This window comes from Venturia canescens, chromosome 1 (genome assembly GCF_019457755.1).
Source record: "Venturia canescens isolate UGA chromosome 1, ASM1945775v1, whole genome shotgun sequence".
Lineage (NCBI taxonomy): Eukaryota > Metazoa > Arthropoda > Insecta > Hymenoptera > Ichneumonidae > Venturia > Venturia canescens.
Window position 1 is genome coordinate 9809318 of NC_057421.1, and position 15463 is coordinate 9824780.

The window sequence follows — 15463 nt, forward strand, 5'->3', positions numbered from 1 at the left end:
AGAAAAAGTCTCACATTGCCCGGCTGTGCGAAAGAAAATGTTTTTTTGTTTTTTCTTTTTTTTTCAGAAAGAACATTTTTTTTTTCCAATTTTGTGACCCATATTATTAAGTATAATAGTTATTTGATAAGTAAAAAAAAAATTGAGATTATTCTCCCATTTTTCAAAGTAGTTTCCTATACTTTGAAAAAAAGTGTGAGAGAAAGTCTCATATAGCGCGACCGCTGACGGGTTTTAAGGAGGGTGGATCACGAAATCAAAATAATCAGAATTTGATCAAATTTCGTGATAACATTCTTTGGCAACAAGTACACAAATACAATTTTTTCAAATTTTTTTACCACATGGTTATCGCATAATTGAGCGTTAAATCGAAGTTCTTATGCACGAGATGTATAACTGTATATATGTAAACTCTATGCTTATACACGTGAACTTTAGTGTTCAATTGCTCGAGAGCTATGTGGTAGAAAAATCTAAAAAATTTATATTGTCTTATATATTTTCAAAGAATACATTTACCAAATTTTATGAAATTCTTATCATTTTGAAATTCTTTATATTTTTAACGTGGTTTAGCGTGGCAACTTTGTATCGTCGCGATCCACCCTCCTTAATAGGGGTCAAAGCGTCTCTCGTCAACAGGGTCGAGGAATTCCCATGCTAATTACCATGACCCTGTGAAGGTAATCAGCGTTGCCCTTCCCGCGAAAATCTTCTCTCCGTTTCATTTGTGCCGAGCAAACGTTTTTTTGTTTCAACTTTAGTGAAAAATATTCTCTCATAAGATTTATTCATGCGTCTCGAATCTATTAATAAATTTATACATGGCCTCCTGTCCAAACAGTATTTCGATCAGATTTGACGATAAGCTTAACCCTCGTCACACGATCAAATGCTCGTTCCACCCCGTTATAACAGCCTTGTCAGTTAGCTTTGGCCACCTGCTGCTATGTCGTTAAGAGTCAAGTCCTTTCGCTGACAGCGTGGCTCATGTATGAGCTATCGCACGAGGAATCTTGTGCCAGATGCAATTGTAAACCGAGGATGGAGAATCGAACAAGGAGCGCCTTAAAAGGGGGGGCGTTTATGCTGAGACGCATCCGCGCATGCGAAAGAAACTTGATATGAACGAATCTCTGTGAAAGATAATTTGCGAATTGATTTTTCATTTTGATTTAAGGCTTTTTATACACTTGGAGCGGTCAAAAAAACGTGATTTTCTTGATTTTTTTTGACAAGAAAATAAATGTTCATGGAAAAACTGTGAACGATATTCATTAGTCATGTTCATGAACTTGTACAATTTTTTTCATGAAAAAATTTGTCCAAATGGCGCAACTCCAGCTGTATTCCAGTAGCACCTTTTTTTGAGCATCAGCTGGGTGGACGTGATAACTAAAAAACCATTAATCCGACTCATACCAAATTTATACCACTTATTTATTATAATAATAGCTTGGGCCTGGACGAAGGATTTGTAAAAATATTGATAAAACAAAAAATAGCGACAGTTTTAACAAAAAATTGAGTTTTTGAGGTGCTACATTTTCAGTGTTCTGTTGCAATTTTTTTTTCCAACAAAATACGAAAATACAAAACATCAAGTGTGTAAAGTCGCTATAAAATTCCTGTTCGCATCAGCGCAGACACATTGATGATGTTTAAAAATAAAGCTCGTCGTAGGAGAGCTGATGTGAAAAAAGATAAAACTTTATGACGAATACTTTGGTGTTACCAATTGCTTTTATCATGCCATCTGTTCGAATTACGAATAGCGAGAGCGTACAGTGAAATCGTTTTAGGCGAAACTTCGACTCGAGAACCGCCGCAGGACGATGATCTGTGACGAAAAAAAGGGAAATAAAAGTCCTGCGATACTTTGTTGGTAGCCCATATCTACGTATTTATTTATTATTTATCCTCCGGTAAAACACAGATTTATATATCGAATTTCCCGGTGACATATGCGCATCTTCGAATGTAATGCGAAAATCGATCGGTGCGACAGTGCATAAATATTTGATCTGGTCTTGTTAACAGACACGCAGGGACTCGGATGTGAGTGTCAACGATGCCGAGGGCGATCGAGGTGGCTCTTCCTCGAGGCCCTCGGCATCCTCACCCTCTTCGTCGTCTTCCCCGAACGAAGCAGCTTGGCGGGACAAAGAGGCAAGAAAATCTTCAGGATCGCTCGAGGGCGATTCGAAGCTGAGCCCAAGCCGACAAATAGTCGGCGCTGGGAACAACGAAGATGGCAAAGTCGAAGGGGAGGGAAAAGGAGAAGGTGAAAAATTTCATCGGGTCATGGGCCGTGCTATCGAGGGCGAGTCCGTCGAAGCGAACCAAGTGTCTCGACAACCCTTTCGCCGGAAGATGGACGTTTGTCTTGGTCACGTGATCGAAACGACAGGAGTCTGCGGCTCCTCTTCTTCGACCACTACCGCAACCACTGCGGCTCACCTTCCAAGTACGCCCATATTTTCGTCGACTTCCGGTTCGTCCACATCCCCTGGAGAAACCAGGCTAACCGCCAGTATTCTCTTCGATCTTCCCGAGCCGCGTGCCTCCTCCGCTGCGGACCCCGCGGACAAAATGCCCGCCATCACCAAAGCTCAGATGAAAGGTCTGTTGGAAAAGTGTTTTTTTATCGTGAATTCTTACAATGAGGATCTATCGAGTGAGTCAATCACTTTAAATCTACGACCTAAAATCATTCCTGTGGGACGTTCAGATTGAGAAAATCATTTTTTTCATCTGTTCAGAGTTTGAGGACGCCTTCAACCTCTTTGACAAGGATCGTGATGGCAGCATAACGAAAGAGGAACTTGGCAGGGTTATGCGAGGCCTCGGACAGTTTGCGAGGATGGAAGAACTCCGGACCATGCTCGAAGAGATCGATACGGACGGTGAGTTGCCAACAAAATCATTTTTTATTACTTCGACATTGCGGGGCGCGAAAACTTTTCGTCTGTCGCTGCATCTAGCCCTTCTCATTCGGATCGTCCTGCTTGTTCGAAATCAGTCAGAAAAACGATAATTTACTACGCAACATTTTTCCTCGAGCATTTTTGTTGACTGAAACTGTCCGAATTTCACGGCTCGACTGCCGCAACTGATTCATTGTTTATTGCTTCCCACATCTCTTCATCGAAGGTTACAAAGTTTCCACAATGCCTGCGGTTGTGGCGAATCGTCAATCAGGGCTCAGATCGTACCGAGTGATACAATGACACACAAACCGTCGAAAGACGAAGCAGCAGTCAACTCGTCTTTCTATAATCGATGTGGCATTGTTCAAAGGACCGCGATCATACCTGAGAGTTCATGCCGAACTAGGTCAGGCAAAACTAATGAGGCCAATACTTCATATTGTGTGGAATATTTTTGCCATTCTTCCTACTCTTTTTACACGTATAACGAAGCATTTTGAGCTCTTCTGGAAGTTTAAATCTTTTGATGGATAATAAACGTTGGTCTCGCATTGAAAAAAAAAATCATTGTAATAACTAAATGTCTTTAGTTGATATTTTTGTTGTTTGATCTAACATCCGCTCGCGATAAATAAGGAATAGTTCATTTATCCGAATCACTGAATTTTTGTTTATGTGAATTAACTAAACGAGTGAAACCAAATCTTTCGTTCGAAGAACTCGAAACATTTGCTTATTTCTACTTAATTCACATACACTTTCATCATCAAAGTTTTTGATCATCAAGTACTGAAGTATCTAAACGGTTTTGTTGAGAATGATAAATATTTTGTAAATCGAATCATACTGGTCAGCTCAATACAACCCAAAATTTGTTATTATTATATTAGCCAACACGATTTGTGAAAAATAACAAATTATTTTGATAGTTGGATTTTTTCTTCGTGTAGCTTAACTAAATCTTATCGATGACGAACCAAATCAATTGTCTATACGAATGTCTACCTCGAAAGAAAGCTCGGTATATTTTATGTACAATTTAGTTAAACGGATTTGTTTATTTCTTAATTAACCAACTAAATTTTCGTAGCAACAAAATATGACGTTAGAGTAACCCAAATATCGTCACATAACCCTCGATTTAGTTAATCCAAATCGCTATCTATTTGAATCATTGTCTAAATATTTTGTGAAATTTAATAAATATTTTGTCGTTCTATGGGACTAAATATTTTTAGTTAAATTGAACATTTTTTCCAGTCTTTCAACCAAGTTTTTTTCTCAGTGCGTTATTATCGATTTCGCCCGATACTTTATGTGATTGATCAATCGAATGGAAACATTTAATGTACCAACGTTTTATTTGTTTGTCGAGTTAACTTCAACTCGACGATAATCATCCTTAGAATCGAGTCAATATTCCTGTGGAGTTGGAACAAAAGTTTTGATCAAAAAACTGATTCGAAAGTCCCTATTTTCCCGTCAATCTTCTATAAATGAATGCTCTCGATGATGTTTGGATAATGGCAGCTTTAAGAAGTTCAATATGTTCGAGGCTGAAGGAAACTAAATCTCTGGGGAGTGATAGATAAACAAATTATAACTAATGATTCGAATCAGAAGGAATGAACGAGGGCAAGAATCATGTGCATGCATATTTGAAGGATTTTCCGATCGGTAATTCGAATTCGGTGAGACTCGATGAGAAGTTACTTTCCTCCTGGGACAATTCTTCCGGAGAAACGAATTCCCGTTTCGAAGCTACTCGCTGCTTTCTTCTGATAAAACACATTATTAACGGATCATTGGATGCACCGAGCCTTCGTGACTTCATAATTAAGATGCTTTCGTCAATAATCCTTTTTCATTGTGTAGGAATAATGCGATTATAACTTTTTCTCAAAATATTTATCAGCCTCGCTGGGTTTGACATTTCTACGAGGCTTCTTATTACGGTCTCTAACGCTTTTACTTTTGTGGACATTTCTTCATTTCAATCTTCTCATTAATTAAGGTTTTTGTTATTCATTTCGATTTGAACAGAATATTAACGAGTGCCTTCGAAAGCTGTTTTTCCTCCTTTTGCTTAAACTACGTTTTGAATCACGAGCCAAAACTATGAGTAATCTTCGAATTTAGTTAAAGCATCGTTATGGCATTAAGAGATGAGGAAAAGAGGACTAGGAAAGAGAAAAAGGCTTGAGAGTCCGAATCTCATTTTTCTTCGAATGGTAGATACACCGACTAGTCGATTTCCCACCCACGATTTTAGTTCGATTGGTCCTTGCGGCGAAACAAGTTGCGTTGAAATTTCTACTCAAGTATATAAGCACTGGACCTTAGTTTCATTTCCGATAAAGCTTTCTCTCAAATACCAAATAAAAATATATTTTCAAGCAGTAATGTATTATAAGGAAGAGAAATTTCATGGGCTGCTGCCGACGCCAGATAGAGACCCAGTTTGACACATGATTTATTATTGGCTCGGATTATATCAAGCTTTCCAATTTTACGCAGGCTAAAGCCCTGTTGATCTCCACTTTTCTGTCAATTTTTATTAACAATCATTATGGAGATAAAGCTCGTCTTGACTCAATTTATTTCTCCTGGTTTAGACCAATTGAAATTGGATTCGAGTAAGAAAATGTTCTGCGATGTCAAATGTGATAATTCATTGCAATTATTGATAGCCTTCCGGATTAAAAACTGCTTAGGGTTGATCACATTGAGTTGAAAACAAAGAGAAGAAAGATCGACCATTTCGTTCCAACTTTTCTTTGACGTTTCTGCTCCATTCAGAAGTAATTGTATGCGTCAAAGCAGCGACCCTCGAAAGGGTTGTTAAGGAGGCTGGCTGACTTCAGAAATATGGAAATTATCTTGGATCAACATACCGGGAAAGAAACTCTCTTTACTTCGTCAGCTCGATTCATATGTACATCCATTATTATTGAAGGATCGATGGTCCTGGGATGATACAGAATAAATAAAAAAAATCGATTTCCAAAAAAAAACAAATTTTCCTCGCTCAGCTGATAACAGCAAAGAATCTTCGATAATCTTGAGATGAAAGCGCTCTTTTCTATTTTTTAAAAACTATTGGGCTCTGCATCCCTTTTGTGTCACCTTTGAGTCATTTCTTCTTTCTCTCATTCCCCCATGAAAGAAAAAAACTCGATCACTCTGGTGCAGAATTTTCGAAGTTAATGTGCTATAATCTCTCGGAATATTTAGCAAATTTTTGAAGAAAATTAACTAGTCTTAACTACATGGAATAATTGTAATTTTTTCTTATTTCCATTTTCAATTCATAACAGCAAAAATTTAAAAAAATACTTTGCAACTTCCAATGTTGGCTTTACCGTTTCCACGATATCGAACCAAACGATAAATTCGAAGCTCATAACGAATTAGACTCCCGTTAGGGATGTGATCCAGGTCGAAAATGTTTTAAGGGATTATTCCCATCATATTCATCGTCGAACTCAAGCGAAGGCTCCCTACACAGGGAGCTTGAGTGTGTATCAAAACAGGGTGCTCGATGAGCGTGAAAATTACAAGGATCTGCAGTCATTTCAATTATTCCAGGAGCCGTTTCAAAAAAGCTCGATCGCTAATCTCCGGACTTGAGCTTTATGTCCTCAAATATTCTCCTCTTTGTCGCAACCCTTCTGCTTTGTGTCTTCAACTTGAAATCTTCTTCCCCAACTGCCAAACGATTAATCTTGTCATCGAATTTCGAGTTGGGGTTCGTATGCCTCGGTCGTTAATATATCAACACGGTTATTTCGTATCGTGATAATTTGCTCCGTTGTATCAACGCGAAAGTTTTTGAATAAAAAATTTCGTCTTCACAATTTCACTATGAAAAAACGCGCTACGAAGTTAATCGTTATAATCTCTTTTGGTGAGAAATAATTGTAAAATTTATTAGTATCCCAGGGTGAAATTTAACAAGGCGGACGGTCGATTAACCATGGCAATATGGTAACGTGATCAAGTGGTGGAAAATAATGGATCGCGTGTTCGGTGTAACGCAACCAATCACCGGGATACTTCCCTGGGGGTCGTTGTTACACCGCGGCAGAGAATTTGCATTTTTATCCAGCCAGCCTTGAGTTTCGTATCGCCGAGTACGCGAGAAAATTTCGACAGTATCTGTCCGAATTTCATGGATACTCGTTGTAAATTAACCCCTCAAAATCGATGTGTCATTTGCGATCGATTCCTCTCTCCCTCTCTCTCTTTCTTTGCTTCCATCTTCTCTTCCCGTTCTGACAGAGTGATTGCGAATGATGGCCGGTCCATTTTGAGCTGGCTAATTTGTCTGAGTGTAATTATGTTCCATTGGATTGAAATCCTATTGGAATCATTGTGATTGATAACTAATTGAATTTAATAGCTTCTACGTATTTCTAATCGGACGATGGAGCTAATCGGTTTCAGTAACCTCCGGAAGATCGTGTCGCGATTGTCCTGAATTTGAATCAATAGAATTTTCGTGCTTTTGCATTCCCCGGGGAATAGTGAATCGCAGTTCTGTGATCGTCATAATCGTGATTTGTCATCATTATTATCATGGTATTAGATAATTATTGATGCCAATGAGTTCGATTGCGGGGTTCGGAGCTGGAATATCTCGCGGCTGCTTCGCCAGTTTGGGATTTCAAACCTGGATGCATCCTCAGAACTATTCGTTGGAATTGTATCAATTTGGGTGTACAAGAAAACGAGGGACGGAAAAGAGGGAAAACGGAGTTGAAAATATCGCAGTTTTTAAACGTTGTTATCGCGATTGGCGGGAGTCTTTCTTTGAGGTGTCGTAATGAGGAGAAAAGGTAGGAAAGTTCCACGTGTAAATATGCATCGTCGCAGCCACCGCATTCGTAATGGTCCTTCTGTTTTTTTCTCGTTTCTTCATAAATCCACGCTTCAACGGACTCCCTCCGCTCTGCTAGGAGAAATATTGAAACCCCGTACAAACAGGAAAAGGTTACGATACATTTCTCCGAGGACGCAAGCACGATGGAGCTCAACTTATTTCGAAGATCTAAAATAACTTCGTACAGACTGAATACAAATATGGAGTTTAGATATTTGCTTGGGATCGCTCGCATACGTGACATCATCAGCCTTTGGACGAGCCTATAAAAATAATGGAAATTTCTTTTCTGGATCGAATTTTTTAAAGTTAGTTGTCATTGGAACCGTACATTCGATTGAAAAGTTTAAAGCTCGCTTTTTAAATTTTCATCATTTTCGAGTGTGAAATTTCAAACCCTGAGTTCATCCAGCAGGTTCGGATATTCTTCTGCTTAAATTATGGTCTTCACAGTTTTCTTGCTATGTTAAATATCTGGTCAAAAGTTCGAGCACGAAGGGAGTTTTATTTTTAGTTAACTCGATGAAAATTTCAACGAATGCCATGAAAATGCAGTTAACCATTCTTCGGAGATCTTCCATATTAAGGAGGTTGAAGCGTATCTTATGTTAAAACTATTTTCCAACGTTGCACATTAAAATTTTTCAGACAGAAAGCTTAAGACAGTATTAAACTTCTGGCGGGATATGCCGATGATTGACCGTCGTGAAATTGAGATATTTATTGTTGAAGTTTGCAATTTTTTGAAAGCTTCCATAAGAGCCCATGTTTAACCTTGTCATTTTCAACAATGAATATCTCGATTGCTAGGGCGGTGAAACCTCTCCAAATTTTTCACACATAATTAAGCGCTATTCAAGAAGATTCACGTAAATTTTCAATTAATTAATTTGGAATAATAAAATCTAATGTATTTTTCGTATGATGTCCTATAAATATCGCTTTAACTTCCTTAAGTAGCATCAAGTAAAACCAGTTACTGAGATAGGAAATCCTATGAGCAGGAATGTCATTCGAATTATTTTCGTGCTAAAGTCCATTTTCGACAATACTTCAATTCCGACATTCACTTCCTGGCGTTTCTGGTATTCTATTGAAACAACATGAATTTCCTGCCTCGGTTCGTTTTCCAAGCTGCCAAATGACTTCAAGATTTTGCAACAAGTTGGAGTATCATCAAATTCGTACATCCACCACCCGGGAGTGTTAATTGGAAGGAAATATGGCTCAATGAGTGCTCGGGACTGTAGATTCACAAGTGTTTGTCCTGAAACTTCATCGAACTTGCTTAATTAATTATGAACAATTTTCGAAGGAGTTCCACTATTCAATTGGCTGGTTTGGAGTGTTGCTTTTAGAGGAGTTTTCGTTGAGCACAAAAAAAATATCTTTCTCCTCACAGAGTGCCCTGCCATGAATAGAAATTACAATAACATCACTGTTGAAGACTATTATTGTTTTTTGCAATTGTTATTTACAGATTCCACTGCTGATGGCCTTTTTGGAGTGCCTTTATACAATTTAATGTTTTTATGTTTGTGTGATCAGCGTAGTGAAACAGACGAATTTGATTCATTAGAGTTCCTCAACTTGGAACTTTCCTCAGCGTATTTATTTTATAATGGAAGGAGCTCCATTACGATAAAAATACTTTGATGATCCTGATCGAATTATTGTTTTAACGCAATCGATCGATTTCTACTTTTCTCTATTCCAACTTTTTTCATTCTCGATGCCTCTTCCCAGAATGAGCAGGGCAACCGTATCAACGAATTAATGGCACCTTGAAAGTTGAGTTCGTATAATACGAATAAATAACGAAACACATCAATATTTGATTTATTCTATTTGATGCGAGAAGCTGGAGGTTGAAAAGTTGGTACATTTGGAAATCCCAACGAGAGGAATCCCCGCAGAATAAGTATTCCGGGGGTGAGTTAGATCCTCAAACTCCTTCTGAAATATCCAAGCTTGAAGAATACGTGCTGGCCAGAAGAAGGATTGAAGCTAACTGTGTTAAGATTCAGGGGAAACTCTCGCTGGCACTGTAACTTTCTGTAACTTGTCTTCTCTTTCTATCCGTTACGTTTAACTTCGTCGGAACCGAAAGTTGAGGGTGTCTCATGAAACGATCGACCGCATGATCACATGAATTGCCTCAGTTCCTATCAAACATGAACCTCGGACTCGTTTCCGTGTTATCGATTACTCCTCTGATATCGATGTCATTTGTTTTTTATTTATCGTTAGGCGAACGTTGGTAGTCAATATTTAAGGTATTCCTTTCGCGAACTCGAATATTCTACAAATAACTGATTTTAAATAACAGTAAAGTAAAAGTGCACGCGAATAGATTGGCGAAATTTCAGATGAGGTTATCGAACATTTTTAAAACTTTATAAATCGGAAAATTTATACGTGAGCTTATGGAGATTCCGTCATCACCACATTTCTATTCAAATAATTCACATACTCAGTAATTCTAATTTTCGATACAAATTGTCTCACAGGTAGATAAAAATTTAAGCCATCTACAGCGACGATAAAAATAAAGGGTTGCAAAATCCTTAATATAGATATTCAATTATTAGTTGGAAAAATTGCAGAAGCAGAAGCTTTTCTATATAACCGCGACTTCTCAGAGGTTATTTGAGCAACTAAAAAATACGATTATGCGAAAAGAATACCTTAATGAAAAGCTACACTTTTAGGTGACTATTTTTATTGATGGGAAAGTGGCTATTTCAAAAGGAATATTATCGTTTACAATATCGGTGATGAATCTTTTTTTCTCATCATTAAATGGTCCACCTCACTTTAAATACTCGATTGAAAATGTACTTCCTTGACAGCATAACTCATTAGCATAACTTGTGCGACTAAAATAATAATCGTATTTCGCTAATTAATTTAACATCTTGCCATATTTCCTGCTAGTTTTATTCTCGAGTCTTGGGAACTTTGATTTAACTTACTTCCTAATTGACTGCACATTATGACGAAATAGTGACAGGAAGATACGAGCGTTGCTGCGGGGACGTGGAATTAAATGATATGCTAATTTTTCGGAGCGGAAGTTTTTCTCCCACTCACATTTAGCGCTGTCATTTCCATCGTGAAGTTCCATTTTATTTACATAATCTACTCAGGCAATGAATTAATTCATTGGATTAACGTTACAGTCCAAATGTAAATGTTCTTTTCAATTTTTTTTGCGTCGAGTTTTTATGCACAAGTCACATTTTATTGATGAAAACTCGTCGTTTAAACCTTCGCAGTATATTATATCACTCTTTAGAGGAGGAAAAATCGTTGGAGACCTTTAACAAGAAAAAGCGAGCTCTGACCCTTGACCTGTTTTTCGATTTCTGAAAAGCTCGTCATTAGCATCTTAATGATTTCTTCCTACGGAAGAAATTACAAGACTTCACGATTTCAAGATTCTCTATTCAACCGTCGATCGAATGGTTTATTCTTGATGAGAAAAAAAACGTTTTCTACGAATACAGAAGCCTTGAAAAATGGAGAATTCACGCTCCATATCTCGGTCGAAATACCGTCGTTTTATTTTTAACAGCAACCATTCCTTCAAGTTTGTATCTTTACGAGCGATAACTCGGGCCGAATGTGTCGAATACGAAAAAATATTGTTCTTCCATTTTCCTTTTTCTTCGATTCATGAGAAAAAAGTAGGTAAAGGAAACAAAATTGTAGCCAGAAATTCTCCTTCATTGAAGGCTGTCTTCATTCATGAATAAACTCTGCTCTGAGGCAAACAGGCATTCATTGAAGCTGCAATTATTCCAATCGAATTTGGACGTTCACTCAAAAATCCTGGAATTCAAAGTGGTGCTCTGGAGCCTTAAAAATGAACAAAATTACACTCGGAATAATTGTCGTTCACGTTTTAACAGCGATACGATAAAAACTGGAAAAGAACATCGGGGTCCCAAGATACGGGCAAACGAATGGTTCAAAAAAAGGTGAAAAATGTTGTATTCAATGGCCCATTATCGTACACGCAGATAGGGACGGGTATGAATCGAGGGAAAATGTTTGCAGGTTCCAGAGCTGTGGGGTTCCAGGCAGGGTAGAGTAAAATAAGAAAAAATGAACAAAAAAAAAACAGGAAAAGGACTCGTCCCTTTTCATAGTATCAAACAGGCTGGCAATTCGAGTATCTTCAGAGTAATCACAGACCTTTATTTGAAAAAAACCAGTTTATTTCTAATTTACTAATCCTCTTCGAGGATCAGAAATTCGTGTAATGCAAGAATTCTCTGTAACGATTGCGTCTGCAATTTAACGTCTGCAAGGAAAAGTTGTTGCGAAATAAAGGGGAAAGAAAAAAAAAGAGTTACGATAAAAGTATGCCCAAAACATTCGCTTTGGAGCACGTATAACGAGCCGGGGGATGAAGATACCAAACATTGTTCACTTGTAGAGCCCTCAAGCTCTTCAGCCTCGAGGCGTGTCACACGCTCGCGCATACATCCTTTGGCTTTTACCTACTCCTAATACCGCAACATCGTAAACCACATATTTCTTCGGTGGCCAATACGCTGTCGTCATGCAGCTTGTTCCATGTTGACTTTACTGGATGAATCCTGGCATGTTTTCAACCGACTGCGAAGACATTCTTGAGAAATGCAAATTTATCAGTTCGAAGTTTGTGCACGTAAAGTTGATTCGGATAAAGTATGTTCTTCGAACAAAAATAGTGTCTCCTATGGACGGAGGGTCCCATAACTCCATCGCCAAAAAATTAAGGTTTCTCCGGAGTTTTCCTTTAAGCACAACTTCTCGAGTCTTTCGGCCAGTGCTGTCGGATCGAGTTCAACGTTTGGCTCCGATCAGGGCTCACGTTATTCCACTTTCAAAACAACCTAAATGGAACACAAACTTTACTCCTGCGTCCGAGACGCTATTGAGACAGGCAAATAGGCCAAAACATCCGAACTTTTGTCTTTATGCAGTTTTTGCATGTGGCGAAAAATTATTACACGTACACACGTGAGTATGGAAAAAGAATTTCAAACTTGGCCGAAAAGTTATTGGGCAATAATTATCATGAAACAATCTATCGTGGATCGATTAATTTTTACTATTTTTGAGAGCCAAATTCAAAGTACTTTCGAAGTTACAAATACATCTCAAGATTCACTGACGACGTGGGAATGTGAATCGAGAGAAGAATAGTTTGTTTCTGTCTCCTTTAAAAAAGCGTTGTCGCTGTCAAACGACGCGAAATATTGTAAACGAAAATTATAATTCGACGAAGTATACCAGACTTTCTATATATTTTGGTCTGTAGATGTTTTCCCCGTTGCACTACAAGAACTCAGTACTCTGACAAAGTCTGCGAGACGCTGCCGCAAAGTATTTAAAAGAAAAGTTAACAGTTGAAAGTGGTGCCCCGGGATGGGCTCTCCGCCTCGCACTTTCAAACTTCACTTTAACGACGAGGCGTGTTCAACGCACACTCGAATAGAAATACTTCAGCGTGTTTAACGTGATTCGTAATCTGCCAATTTCTTCTCCGTCTCTTTCGATAATTCGGATGTTTTTTCCAATATTTCTCACCGCCTTTTTTTTTACGCTGCTTCCTTATCGCACACCTGCCCGAGTGCGTTGTGGCGTTTATTAAAACGGTGTTGAAAACGTTGAGGGCAAATGGGAGCAGATCAGAGGAGCAGGAGCAGGCCGAGCCGGGACTTTTTCGTCCCGTTTAACGCGATGATCCGTCCGACACTCTCGGGTCCACGACGGGAGCCTAAGCGGATTCAACCCTCGTCAGGATGAGCGGGAGTGTAAACGGGATTTAGAACACGATAATACCATGCGCGTCCCGCGTATATCTCCGCTGCTCCGCGCTCTCGCGAGCTATTTCCTAGCCTCGTGCTGCACCGACGAGAGTTAAGTCGACGACGTGTGCCCGTGTACATTTATCGAACATTATGTACCTATTTTCTGTTTCTCACTTCCAAACGTCGCGACGTTTCTCTCCTGGTATTCCCTTGAGTTGGGAACACAAAATATCACTATCATCGATGAAACTGAACTGGATGAGCGGGAACTGATTCATTCGTGTTGAAAGTTGGGTCAGCGATGAAAAATCGACTTCAGTTTTGTTCTTGAAGTTCGTGAAAGAGAATCCTGTCTCAGGGCACTTCGGTTTGTTTATTAGGGTCGAACAACGTTGATCATTTTCTTTCCAACTGGGTGTTGTGGATTTATGACGCTGGAAGACGAAGCCACTCGGAGGGGGGAAGCTCGAAATAAAATAATTTGGGTCACTCGCTGATTTTACGGTAATCCTCGAAACAACGTTCACGAAAATTATTGCACGAAGTATACAAAGTTTTTTTCCAACATTTTTTTGTTTCCGTGGTGACAATCATGGCACAATCGTTTCGACTGCATTCTGTATGGTTCTTGCAGCCTCAATTAATCACGGAATGTAAGTAAAAAAATGTTGTTTTGCATCTGAATATTCACTCATATATTCATAAAGCAGGACTCACGCCGGTCATCGCTATTCGGAAACAAAATAAACTCTGCGTTACTTCGGTTAATAAAAACGAAAAACACACGAAAGCTTCCAGTTCACCATCTCACGGATTCAGTCGACCTTGAATGCGGGGTACTTTTCACATCGCTTTTTACACCGAATCTAATAATCATTCATTCCCGTGAGGAAAAAACACGTGGCTCACTTCAGGCAATGCTTTTTCAGCCACTTACTAAAATAACCGAATCGTTTTACACTTTTCCCAGAGATGTTGAAAGAGGGCTGGCCGAATCACTTTAGAAAAATTATAATAAAAGAGGCGAAGAGTGAAATTGATCAAAAACGGGGGCACACATGGAGAAGGAAACGACGTCGATTGAATTTCCCCACGAATTGATGTTGATTCTTCGTATTCACAATGAAGTTCACCGACTAATCGTTACTTCATTTTTTCTCCTTAATTTTTTCTCGGTCAGCATTATTTTAATGGTGGTTTGGGTATTTGAGAAACTGCGTTTCAACATTTTTTAACCGTTGCGTACTCACAAGCTTTTTCTTCCCTCGTTAGTGATCCATAAAAAATTTGATCAGAACTGCGCTGCACCACATTAAAATTCATTTCGTCAAAAATTTGAAGATGAAAAAATAATGGTGCAGATTTGAACACTTGTTAGGACTGCCATAAGTTTTACGAGCAGGTGATCAAACAAATGAACGAAACTCACACAATTAAAAAATCAATCGATTCATGTAATGTAGAAAAATATTCTAATCGTGATCGTATACAGCTGCGGTCGCGGATCGCGTGTGTTCGATCGAAAACAAAAGATGGGAGAGCTGTCACTCCACACGCGCCGAATTCGATAATTTATCAATGGACGATTATTCCATTTCACATCGATTCGCATTTGTTTTTTTTTCTCCAAACTCCATTTCAATAGTTTTCATTCGTACACTGAAGTTTCGAATGATTTTTTTCATTCTCATTCCCTTTTCTGAATAGCTCTGCAAATTCTATAGCGTTTAAAAATCGACGGAACGTAGTGATCCAAAATCTCTCTGATGATTCCCCAAGCAAACAAAAAATGCGATGAAATTTCAACTGTGTAACACGCTATTTCTGTTACATTCCTGCAT

The 15463-nt window shown here is 38.6% G+C and overlaps 1 protein-coding gene across 3 annotated transcripts in view; it reads left to right on the forward strand.

Annotated features, from left to right (window-relative positions):
- The window catches only part of LOC122405636 (probable calcium-binding protein CML22), an 80037-nt gene that overhangs the window by 30287 nt on the left and 34287 nt on the right, over positions 1-15463 (forward strand). For all 3 annotated transcript variants that reach the window (XM_043410570.1, XM_043410571.1, XM_043410569.1), the window contains exons 3-4: positions 2044-2626; positions 2766-2909. In XM_043410570.1, the coding sequence (XP_043266505.1) occupies positions 2044-2626; positions 2766-2909 (727 nt within the window). The remainder of the gene's footprint in view (positions 1-2043; positions 2627-2765; positions 2910-15463) is intronic.